A 13,091-nucleotide genomic window follows, 5' to 3' on the forward strand; every position below is an offset into this window, starting at 1 on the left:
CCAGAACCCTAACTTTAGAGACCAAATATAGATTTTTTTTTCCCAAGCCACTTTAGGTCTGTACAAACAGAATGGTTTCCTTGCAAACACCAATGCCTAACATGTAATACCAATTCGTAGATTTGACTAGAGAGAGGAAACATTAACCCCTCAACCAACCGGTTTTTATATAACAGTGTAGCTCTTACATTTCTCACTGAGCCATTATAAGCATGGAGGTTACTCCACAAGTACTACAAACAAAAGTGTCTGGATGGGGGACGTTTCAAAGTATGTAATTCTGCCCATTCATCATTTACTGTACACAAATATACACTGACACAACTGGATTGAAAAGCAGAAACAGAAGATAAAAACACAATGATTTTGTCTAAAACGCTTTCGTACAAATACTAACAGCTCGGTATTCATTGAATTTTTCTACCAATCACGTGTTTAGAATGTTTTTTTATTGTTAGTTGCTCTTTCTGTTAAAATATCAATTGCTAATGTTGAGAAACTGGCTTGGAGTGTAAGTTTTTCTCCTTTTTTTTTAATTACCACAACTTAACTTTTTTTTAACTGTCGTCATTAAGTCTTAACAGTATTCTAATCGAAAAGTTACGTACCTTATCAACAATAATTTTTTTCCTCAGGTTACTGATAATGAGGTTTGTAATCTTCACTGCTTCCCGGTATTAAGAATCGCATTATTATTATTAGCAGTAGTAGTAGAAGAATAATTTAGATAAACTCGATTGCTGTAATTGATGTATCGTGATATATTGTTCTATTGGAGAAGATGTAAACAATGTAAAATATATATACAAAAGATAATAATAATAAATTGATATCCAAAGGCCAAATACTTCATGGTTAGTGTACGGTTAATTGTTGAGCGCGTTCTTTTGTGTCTGATGAAGCAGCTACATTCCTTTTTATTTATTATAGCTTCATCAATGTGCTATGAAAGCAAATACTCAAATATTGCTTGTTACATCAGACATGAATAATAATGTGCAATTGTTTTGATTTAAGTCGTCGAGTATGAACTTTTAGAATCAGTGTTTGTGCACATTTTACGTACCTCAAGGTCTGTGATTATATAATAAAATTTGTTTTCATTTTTACTCAAAGAAAAGAGATATCTTAGCCACTGATGCTTAAAAATTCCTTAATAAGTTTAATAAAAAAATTATACCACTAATACGAAAGATGTTGAAGTTTCAAATCTCCACTACTGCCATTTGCATACCACACGTCCAGTCATGATGCTAATATTGGTAATAAAATAAGCATTGAATTATTTTTTTAAAAAAATCAACAAAATTAGTTTAAACGATAGCTAATTATTGAAACGGAAAATTCTATAGTTAGTTTCATTTCGCGAAGATTCTGTTATCTAAAATTGGAACAGGGAAGTTTTACTGTTCCTGGTGTGCACACGATTTAACAGGAAGTGAGCAAAGTGTAAATAGTTTGCTTGAAGTCATGATATGGTTGTGCAATACTCGAAGATGTAATCAGAATTATGTGCCTTGTGCTATATGGATGGATATGAAGGAAATATTGAATGAAAAAACTAAAAAGAAGCGAGATTAGCATATTTAGCTTTCCTTGTAACAAGAACATGAAATAAATGCTCAACTATTACGTAATTTATATATCCCTGTGTATTATACAGTCTGCCATAGCGAAAACAATCATAGCAAAAGAGTGAATCTTTTGTTATGTAATTTCGGCAACGAAAAGTTGCAAACCTATAAGTTTATTAGCGTTATACCCGCAAGTGGAATAAGGTTTAAGTAACACAAAGGAACCATGATCCAGAGAGCAAGCATGGAACTTTTTTAAATCACTTGAGACCTTCAGTAAACAAGGTAATGATTTCACTTGCCCGATGTGATACCTCATTAACCATTGTAATTGTGTAATGAGATCTTTCCTTTTTAAGAGCACTGACATGTACACTTTAAACTAGTGACGTTGGATTTACACACATTATTATATAGAGGGGTTCGTCAACTGGCGGTCCTCCGGCCGGATACGGCCCGCGAAGGCTTCGTATCCCGTCCACAACCTAAATGATTTCTTTTCTAAAAATCAATGTTTCTAACATCCTGCGGAGATTAAACCAGAAAAAAAAAATTCAAACTTCTAAATCTTTTATGACGGCTTTAAACAAAAGTAAAACTTATTACTACAATTCTTTGGACTATGTTTCTGTCATCATAATTTCTATCATTACATTTTCTAAACTTGTTATATTTTTAAAATTTAAAAATAAAAATGGTTATAAATTTAAAATTTAAATGGTGGTGTAACTGTTTACGTAAGTCGTAAAGGCCCGGAAACAAAATGGCCTTTCTTTTTTTTAGTTTATATTTTGGTTTACAGAATAATATTGAATACGGCCCGCGTCAACTATACATCTAATTGACTGTCCCTTTGTTTGAGTTTGAGATCCCTGGCATAGACGAACAATATTACATGAGTCAACCTTGTTCAGCAATATTCGAATGATTTGTATTGTTAAGCTTCGAACTCTCTGCGAGTGTTTATTTAATATGTTTACAAATGAAGTATATTAACGTTCAAACTGTATTCGTTTCTTTAAGTTTAATTGACTTTTCGTATTTTTTTTCTTAAAGTAAACTGTCCAGTTTGTCTTAATGACACAATCACTCGAATTCTCACATCTAACAAACACATTGATTCATGTAATATTGTTAGTCTATACTCAGGAAAACAACATCGTGAGACTGGACACCCCCGATTTAGTTGAAAAAGATCCTCGCATTCTTGACAAGATTAAAATTAGTTGGTTGTTAGTTACAATTATAGCCAAAGCAACTAAGGCTATGAGATCAGTGTGTGTGTGTGTGTGGAGGAAAACCCAAGAGTTTCTGGGAAGAGAAAATACTTCCACCGTCTCATAAGAATGGCTAAGTGATATCAACTTGAAAATTCCTGGTGAAGGACCTTCACATTCTAGATAGGATTTAAACCCAAAACAACGATGTCCAGATAGAGGGCATCCATGAGTCCAACTAAAAGTAACAACAATCGAATCTAAAATATCAAAATGAAACAAAATGTTTAATTAAACAGATTTTAGCATGAGTAAGATGTCCAATTGTTTTCTGTAAGCGTTCTTGTGATTTGGAACGAAAAAAAAAAGACAAAAGAAAGAAGAAAGAAAGAAAGAAACGAAATAGGTGATGTATTGAATCAGCAGTGGAAGTTCTTGAATAAAAAAATTATAACAATTAAAAGAATAATTAAAAAGGAATAGTAATTATAAAGGATTAATTAAAGAACCGAAATGAAAGGAGGATTTTAGATAAAGTATATTTTCATTATAATATTATAAACGGATTAATTGCAAGGCTTGCAGAAAATTTTTATTCCCACAGAGATCTTTCTTCTAAGGCTGCTAAAATGCACATATGACGAGTTGGACATTCCCCATATTGTTATCTGGCCTCGAACACCTGTAGGAAGGAAGGAAACAGCTTTCTGTTCTTCCCCATTTCAGAAATTTACTGCAGTCGGTCTTGTCTATTACGCAATATAGATGTTAAACTGGAAGTAAGGGTCAGGTCAGCTGCAGCGACAATTATTCTTTTAGATTACGCAATTAGCGCAAAACACTTAGTTCGTTAATTCTGAACCAAGTTCTCGTCTCGTGTTTATTCAAAGCGTGTTAAGATTGATAATATAAGCAATAGAGGCTTGTTATTTCTAAATGCCCTTGAACAGGGATGTGGATAAATAAGTATAGGGGTGCTTTAAATAAACTATTATGATGAACTCTACTTCCAGTGATTTATTACATCTATGAAGACTACAAATGAAGTCTTTGGGTATGAAAAAAAAAATCACAGTGACATATCTCAGCTTGTCTGTCGTTATTCTTGAATTGTTTAGAATTAACGCCAAACTAGAGCTATAAGCCTACGAGGCTAGTGTATTATGTCTATAAACTGCATTCTTCTAGTTGGTTTTTCAGGTTTAAAAGCCTTATTAAAAGCTGTATGAGAACGGCTAATTCGGCTTCAGCTGAAAAGCCCTTATTTACTTACTAGACGGGATTCGAACCAATATCTTTCCAACAAAAGGTTATTGTCGACACTAACTGAGCTACAAAGTTTCTTAATACCTCGGGAACTTCAAGAAAGTGGTGTTTGTTTTAAAGGCTAGACTTCGGCAAAACGACCAACCAAGACTAGCGATATTTCATACGAAATACTCGCGAATGTGATGCTAGACCCCGATTTTAACAATCGCAGATGGCACACGAAACAGAAATGTCAATTATTTGATACTCTAATTTTAGTAAGAGTTAATAAAAAGAAAATAAGAAGATATGAAGGTGTTAGCTGCTATAATAAGAAGGATAATATTAGTCACAGCTGATAAAACTACTTAAATAGTTACCATGGTAATGTAGTGTAAAAATGCTATTATTTTAAATGCGGATGTATTCACATGCTAATATAGAAACTTAGTCAAGAAATTAAATATTTTAAATTTTTGGCTATGTTTATATCTGAATAAAAATTAAAAGTTTACAAAAATTAAATATGAGCAAGTGAACACAGAAGAGATATTTATAATCATCGGGAAATTCTAATGTGAGTGGAATAAATTTTGTTTATTGTCATATTTGCATTGTTGGCTAATACTTTTACTGAGAGAAACTCGGAAGCAACAAAGCTGTGCCATACTACACTATTGCTCTCTGGTGGTATATCTACGAACTACTACATGAAGTTTCAAAGATGTTCATAAAAATACATCTTTGTAATATAAAGCGGTGTGAACAAGCCACCTTTAAGAATATTATAACGAGAAATGTAAAACGTGAAGAAATAATTCATTTGAAATTGAAATTAGAAAATCAAAATTATCTGTTTATTTATTGTTGCTTATGATTTTTAATAATTCTGAAACTTCAAATTTTCTAGCTATTCAAGTAAACGTATCCAGTGAAAGAAATGCGCGTGAATGTTTAAGTTATTTCCAATTATTTAAATAAGTACAAGTACTTTTAAAATCAAATAGATGTCAGAAAGATTAAATATACTTAGCTTAGTATGTCATGTTACACTACGCATGCGTCGTAATTATCCTGAATCTGACGAACTTCCTTGAGTATAACATCACATTTGAAACTTCCAATAATTTGTAAATTTTTTTTACTAACGATCCGCTAATTCAGTAATTTTGTTAATTACCGAAACGTGTGCTGTTTATAATAAAAAAAAACCGACCAGAGCGATGAACAGTGACTGCGCTAAACACAATGAATTTATTAGTCTTACACAACAGGAAAATCCCTCTCCGCACCTCACATCAGGGGGGTTTCCTGTTGCGAAGAGAAAAGGGATGAATCTTGTTAAAAACTACTTAGTTGTAATTAAGGATTATATATATATATATATATATATATATATATATATATATATATATATATATATATATATTATTATTATTATTTTTTTCCCTAACAGGATGCCGAGGGATTCAATTTGTTGGTCGTGAAAGCTGGGATGCGAGACCTTCGGTCCAACCCCTTAGTGAGGCACCCAGTGCAACTCATGTATTTATCCACCACACAGCTTTGAATACTTGTTCTGATAAAGACAGTTGTGCTATCGAGATGAGGAGTATTCAGATATTGCATCAAGACACACGTGGTAAGTATCCATATGATGATACACCTGTGGTTTTGCTATATTTGTGATGAACTAATGATGAAGTATGATGATAAAGCAATATTTGAAGTATTTTAGTAGAAATAGTAAAATCAGATATCTTTAATTTATAAAATAAAATAAACCCTATAATGATCTTTTACATCATCGACTTAATATGGAAATAATGTACCTTTGGTTTAATTCTTCAGGCTGGTTGGATATCGGATACAATTTCCTTATTGGAGGAGACGGCAGAGTTTATGAAGGAAGGGGATGGAACAAAGTAGGTGCCCATACCTTAAACTATAATACAGATGGCGTTGGTATCGCCTTTATGGGAAACTTCGAAGAACAAACGCCAAATGAGGCCATGTTGGATGCTGCCCAACTTTTAATCAAATGCGGTGTTACTCAAGTAAGTATTTATGCTGTTAATTCTCTTAACTATCCTTGGAAAATCTGAGATAGTGTTACCAAACTCTCACCAATGAAATCTAGGTAACCTATACTGCAATTAGTACTGTTAGTAGACTAAACGTTAGATAATCTAAAGACATTCTTAAGTGCTAGACTTACCGTCCTTGGAGGGTCCAATACTATGACTGAACATTGGATTAAATGTTATTGATCATTTCAGGTGGGATGTTTTTGTTAGCGGTAGTCATACAATAAGTGAAATTATAATTACAAAGAAAGAGATAACCAGGAAGTCAGACATTTGAGAAATGGAATACAATAAGATGAATTAATTGTTAGGGTTGGTTTAGAGATAATTCTTACCATATGAAGTTTAATATATGTTGGCAGTTGTACATATTCTCGACTAAATCCACATCTTTCAATGTGGATTTAGTCTAAATCTAACTCTCGAACTAAGATGTTTTTCATTCATTATGCGGAGAATTGTTAAAATTAAGAAAAAAGGAGTGACTGTGTGTTACATAATGCAGAATAAATCAGAATTATTTTCGATTAAGTTAGTTTTTGTGAATTATACCATGGAATTATGTTAGTAATACATACCATTGTATTATATAATATGTGCAGTAGACTGAGTGGCTCTTAGTATTGTGTCATGCATGTAAATACTCAATTTTAGCATTCAGTATTGGGCAATTCATGTATAGAAGTCAAGCACTTATTTTCACTTAATTTATAGGCACATTTACAGACATATTTACATATTTAGACATTTCCTATGTTGATAGCATGAGGGTCCTGTGCCACATCCAGCAAACAGACAAGCCGACCAGCAGAACACACCGTTAAGTAGAAGACACTCTGGCCTCATACTCTTAGTTTTTTCGGCCATAACTTCAAATAGCCCAAGTCCGGAGGGAACTAGAGCTCATCTTAACATGATGTTACGCGCTTTTTAACTTTTTTTTGGTCCTCTGGACCAAAAAACGTTCAATAAAATATTCATGAAAGTCTTTAGGTAGTGAATCACGTTTCGTCGTCTGGTGTAAGACTGCTACCCTGCTTACTGGAGGTCTGAAGTCTTCATAAAAAAGTATCAAGTTTGGGCAAGGCTCTTGGATTATTTAATTATTAATCTACCCACTACACTAAATGTACTTCAGGCCACCCAGCCGTTTGCGATTGGGATTCACATAAAAAAGTGCTTCCTCTCATTTCACAAATGTCACAATTTGAGTACAACAAAATGAGAACATTAAAATTTATTTTATTTTATTTTATTTTATTTTTTGAACTCCATGAATTGAATCATAATAAATACAGTACCATCTTCTTCACCCATAAGATTCTAACAGCATTCAGAAAGTTTTCTAGACTTTGCTTCCCTTAAAGTTCATATTACGGCCTAAACAACCTCAACCCAAAGAAAAAATCTCGAAGCCCTTCAATAAATTTTGTAATTTAATCTTAGTTCAATGATTATTAATAATTGGCATGTGATTACTGACATGCGCACTTCTCCTTGAAGTACACTGGGGGATTGAATAACGTAGAGACTGCCTCGTATAGATATTCAAGTCACAGTGACTTTCTACACTAGTGTCTGTTTTTACTGTTTGTGTCTTTGATTTCTTTAATTTAATACCCTTTTGTTTTATAATTTATTTGAAAGCATACAAATGTAATCTGAGAAATGTATTTTTCTCTTCTAGGGTGCGATAATAAAGAACTACCAGCTTCATGGGCATAGAGATAGTTATTGTACTGTATGTCCAGGAAATCATCTGTACAGTATTATCATGAATTGGCCACGTTTCGTTAGAGGTCAGTTGTCCAGATATGCTTGCAGGGAATCTTGAAGATGTCACCCTTATGTATTTGTTTGTTAATAAATATATTTATATGCTATAACAGTAACGAATATTATTTTCAATGTGCATTGAGCAGTATTACTAATACATTTCTGAAATTTTAAATTCACTCTGTGTTTATTGACATCCTCTTTAAATTTCATTGCATTTGTAAAAGCTCGTCTTTCTAGACGAGCATGATGGCTCTTTGAGTGTTACAAGCCTTATATTGACTGTATCTAGTTCGATGTTGCACCAAATGATTATAATCTCTGCAGAAATAGCAAACTATAATAAATATAATAAATAAACACAGAACTTTTCTTTTTTATATACGGTTTAACACTTTCTTGGAAAAATAAGAACACAAGAAAAATAAAACAAAATGAAATTTTGTAGATTTCACTTCTTTTTTTTTTTTTTTTTTGATTTGATAAAAAAAAAATATAAATTGCTTTATTGATTTATTTTCATATATAAAAACATAACATATCTTACATGGTAATTTTTGTGCTTGATTTCATATTGGATTATTCTCAAATTCAAAGAGAAAAATCATAATTATGATGTGCTTTTGATAGTTTTAGCGAACTGAGGCCAAATATATGCAATTCTCACAAATTATCGTCCTTAAGCATAATCCATCAGGCAGCAACTTTATGCTAAGTTCTACGCGATGTAAAGCTAAAATATGGAAACTGTTATCGCGCCATCTATTGTCAATTATGTGAATTAATTAGACAAATTTAGACAATCGGTGAACATTTATCGTTAACAAAACAATTCAATAAAGCTATTTCAAACATTATTGTTATCATTGGTATTAGAAATGTTATCGATACTGTTAGTATGTTAATATGCATATACATAAGGGAAGTAAATAACGGAAATGATTATTCAAGCACAGCGGACTATGCAAAGACATCGAATATGAAGTGTGGAAAATTAAACAAGATCGAAAAATCGAAAACTTCCATTTAATAAATATTTTTTGATATAAAAATATGATGTAATTCCAAAAAGAAGTTAATTGTGCAATACTGCTTATAATCGCATGGCACTTTGAATACATGCGAAGAAGATACAAAAGATATATTTATGATGAAGATACAAAATAAAAGCGATAATATAAGTTTGTATAAATTATTATAAACGAAATATTTCAAGAAGATAAAAATCAGATGATTTAGAAAATTTAACGACATTTAAGTTGGCAGAAGTGTTTGTTTTGTGTGGCTGTAGTTAGAAGAGAAATACAAAATTTACTTTTTTTTCCCAATCGTTTATTTAAGGAAATATGATTTTAATCTAAAAATGAGTATAGACGGAATAAACCGTTTGATGATGTAGCTAATTGCCAATAGAGATAAATCTATGAATATCTACAGTGAAAAAGCAGAATAAATGTAATAATGACTTCGTATGTCAGAAAGATTAGATAAAGATAATTGTTATGTTGTTGATTTTATCCTCAGTTATCACGAGGCCTATAAAAATCCGAACTTACTAAGGACGAAAATATCATCATTGTGAAGGTTTTTCTTCAAAATAATTTAAACTCTTAAAGATAATTTAAGATAATTTAAACTATTTAGACCATAAGCTGATTATGAAAAATTTTTCTTATGGTCTGAATAGTTTAAATTATCTTAGAGCGCTTACTTTAAATTTTTTTTTTACTTTAATTTTTAAAAACACGGTTGGGATGAACTAAAATTTCAATACTTCATGGGATTTGATAACAAACTGAAAGAGAAAACCTTTAAAACTGAAATATTCGTTGGGTAGTATCTGTTAATATATTTAAAATACGTATTCAGTACTGCAGAGAGATTTTTTTTTTCCTTTTTAAAAGAAAACAGAATATATATTTGAGGGTAAAAATCATTTACTATCCAAAGGCATTCCATGCTTCAGAAAAATACTAATCGACAGCCTGTTCGTTAGAAAAACAGGCGAAGTATCCACCCAGTCAAAAGCCAGAGCTTCTGTAGCTCAGTCGGTATAGACGAAACCCTTTGGTCGGAAAGACCTGGGTTTGATTCACGCCTATGACGTGAGGGACCTTTATCTGGTCTCTTTCGACTAAAGGTGAGTGTTAGCCGGTCTCATACGGAGATGGAGAGTTTTACTCTCCCGGAAACTCGGGTTTTTCGTCCCTCACAACAGGCAAACCACCCGTGAACACACACACACACACGGATCTACAGCCATAAAATACACACTTAATTCCTCACCAGGAGAATTCAACCAGTCCTAAGAAACGGTGGAGGAACAAGGTGAAACCCCCATACGAATAAATAAATAAATAAATAGTCATAAGCCAGCAGTTAAATTTGGAGTTGGCTGAAAGTTTCTTGTATGGGAAAACAAGGATTTTTATAGAGGCGTACAAAAGAATAATTAGGTCAGCAACATTCGGTAGAGTTTTAAAGAAATCTTTATTGTTAAGCAATTTTAGCCATCTTCGCTGTGCGGTATGAAACTGTTTTCATTCCATAAAAAAAAAAAAAAAAAAAAAAAAAGGCGATGTGATGGGATGATAATTTCTTTTGGATGTCGATTTTTAAAAGTGAATTATACAATATATTGGCTCAGCTTGGTTCGTTTACAGAGAAAACCTACTTATTTCCATCATATAAAATTGTTCTTCAGCTTGTTCTAGTTAGATATGCAGGATGTTCAAAGTAGGCAAGATAAACTGATCATTATATCAGAAGAGAAATGAGAGCGATTTTTAAAGTGTAACAGAAAGATACAGTGCAATAGTCCCGTCTGTTATCCAATGTAAGATAAGGTGAAGAATATGAAATAGCAGACTGATCTGAAATAGTCGATTAACCTATTTAATAGATAAGGCCGCGATAAATAATACTATGGAACCAGAACACCGGAAGAAAAATCACCTTTTTTTTTAATTGATGGAGATGTAAGCGCAAGAAAATTCATATGGTTGTTTTTAAGCAACATTCTAGTTAAAGAAACAAAGAACTTTTAGAAGTCAACATATTTAAGCTAAAGATCTTCTGCTAAAGAGACGAAAATGAAAGAATTCTAAAAAAAAAAAAAAGTGTGGACATGGATATTAAAAACATACCGTAAAGAAGTGGATATCAATTTGGATGAGGCATTTGATGATTTGTATAGTTTTAAGTATATATTTCAAACATCCCCATGTTGTATAAATATCTGGATGTGTTTTGTTAATAACATGCGGGTATACTAGTATATAAAACATAATAGTATAAAACAGAAATAAATCTATATACAGAGAGAATAGTATACACTAATGTTCCTCAGAGCTCTGTTATTTCAGTCATGTTTTTTTTTTCATATATCTAAAATACCTAGTCTAATTGACCTTAAACCCGATTCACAGTTTAGCTTATGACAGCACTCTCCACCACTCATCCTATTCATACGACACAACCTCGCACATCTCAAGCTTCGAGACCATCTCTAGTTCTAAACTGATCGCTACACCATTCTTCAATGGGATAATAATCTGGTCGATTTCATTGCTTCCAAACCACACCATATTATTTCTTTTTCTTACAAAAAATGCAGTTATTTTTCCCCTTGCATTTGATAACGCTCAATTTAACAATGAAGACTAGATCTCTCTCTCTCTCTCTCTCTCTCTTGAACTGACTCTTTGTCTCCTAGCTTTTTTGAATTGTAACATAATAATATTTTTGACGGTCTTATCTTGGTTGTGCTAATCGATACGCTGAGCGAGGATTGGATGTTATTTTACTCACAGTCAAATGTTACCCATTTTGGCAAAGGTTTCGTGTCCATATTTTTTTCAGAGATGTTTAGCAAATGTAGATTATCGAAACTTGATAATGATTCTGAGCCAGTACGCTTCAAATCATTTTCTGTTACTAATTTTTATTTGCCATCCAAAACGTGTACGGACGTAACGCTGTTTTATTGTTCGAGGCAGTAACTTTTCGTGCCAACATATAATTGGACAGACAATCCAGAAAGATCGAAATGCTTCAAGTATGCACCGATTCTTCATCAGAAAGAACGACTGATCTAGTTCCACACTGGATTTGCATATTTTTTTTCCCTTTCGAAGACAAAACAAAATAAAGCAAAACAAAAAGTACAGCCTGGGAACATACGCATAACTCAAAGAAGAAGAAGAAAAAAAAAAGCCTGTCTGTAATGCTTAATTGATAAAGGTCATTGTCTATTTATTGCAAAAACTACGCGGTTTCTAATCCCGTATAACGCATGGATGTCTGTCTGTAAAAGCTTTTCGATGAACTTCTATAGATCCTTGAGTTCATGAGGCGAAACCAAAAACTAAAATAAAAATTAAAATTAAAATAAATAAATAAAAATAAAATAAAATAAAATAAAGGAAAATATTTAAGTTTCCGTAGCGCAGTCGGGAAGACATTTTCCTTTAGGTAAGAAAAGTGTGAATAGCGAGCCAACATATAACATATTTTGCTCGGTAGCAACGAACGTTAAAAGTCCAGTAAATATTCAGTACACATAAACGTACTAAAGATCTATTTTAAAATCAACAATAAAGCACAAACGTTACCTACAGGAATGAATCAAAAATAATAATAAAATGAAATTCTTTTCAGAAGAAATAAGGAAGAAGGAAATTTTAAAATCAGTAAAAAGAAGAATATCTTAAATTTTCCTTATAGTTCACAGATGTCCTCTTGTCTGTCATGTGTTTGTACGGACACAGAAAAATTGATGTGCGGACTCTTTAAAAAGATACTAAATATAACTCCGAATAAAAAGATAAGTATTGGTTTCTTTCTTATATCACAGTCTTCGGAGATCGTCTAAAAATACTAATTAAGGTTATCTAATTATAAAGCACTGTTGAAGCAAGAAAAGGAAAGAAAGGAAAGGTTCTGATATAAATATATATAATCGAATTGAGGACATGAGTATCATGATCTAGACATGCTGATTGCATATGTAAATCGTGTTAACATGAATGCAAATTTTTAATTTTTTTTTTAAATCTGTTACTTTTATCTGACGCTTGTTGGTTATTTTTATTTCTTATCGACAACTCTGCAGCTTTATTTTTGCTTGCTATTTTTTCTCGAATGTTAATGAAGTGTTTCATGACTAAAAAAGTCGTGAATTTAAATAC

At 32.1% G+C, this 13,091-nt stretch overlaps 1 protein-coding gene across 1 annotated transcript; it reads left to right on the forward strand.

Moving 5' to 3' along the window:
* Positions 1 to 212: 212 nt before the first annotated feature.
* On the forward strand, positions 213 to 7,960 carry LOC150110154 (peptidoglycan-recognition protein SC2-like). Its single transcript, XM_090390799.1, has 4 exons — positions 213 to 270; positions 5,496 to 5,681; positions 5,891 to 6,096; positions 7,814 to 7,960. Exons 1-4 carry the CDS (start codon positions 213 to 215, stop codon positions 7,958 to 7,960), a joined length of 597 nt encoding a protein of 198 aa, XP_090246925.1.
* The last annotated feature ends 5,131 nt before the right edge of the window (positions 7,961 to 13,091 follow it).

Source organism: Typopeltis vanoorti, chromosome 1 (assembly GCF_054136105.1).
Source record: "Typopeltis vanoorti isolate ZY-2024b chromosome 1, IOZ_Tvanoo_1.0, whole genome shotgun sequence".
Classification (NCBI taxonomy): Eukaryota; Metazoa; Arthropoda; class Arachnida; order Uropygi; family Thelyphonidae; genus Typopeltis; species Typopeltis vanoorti.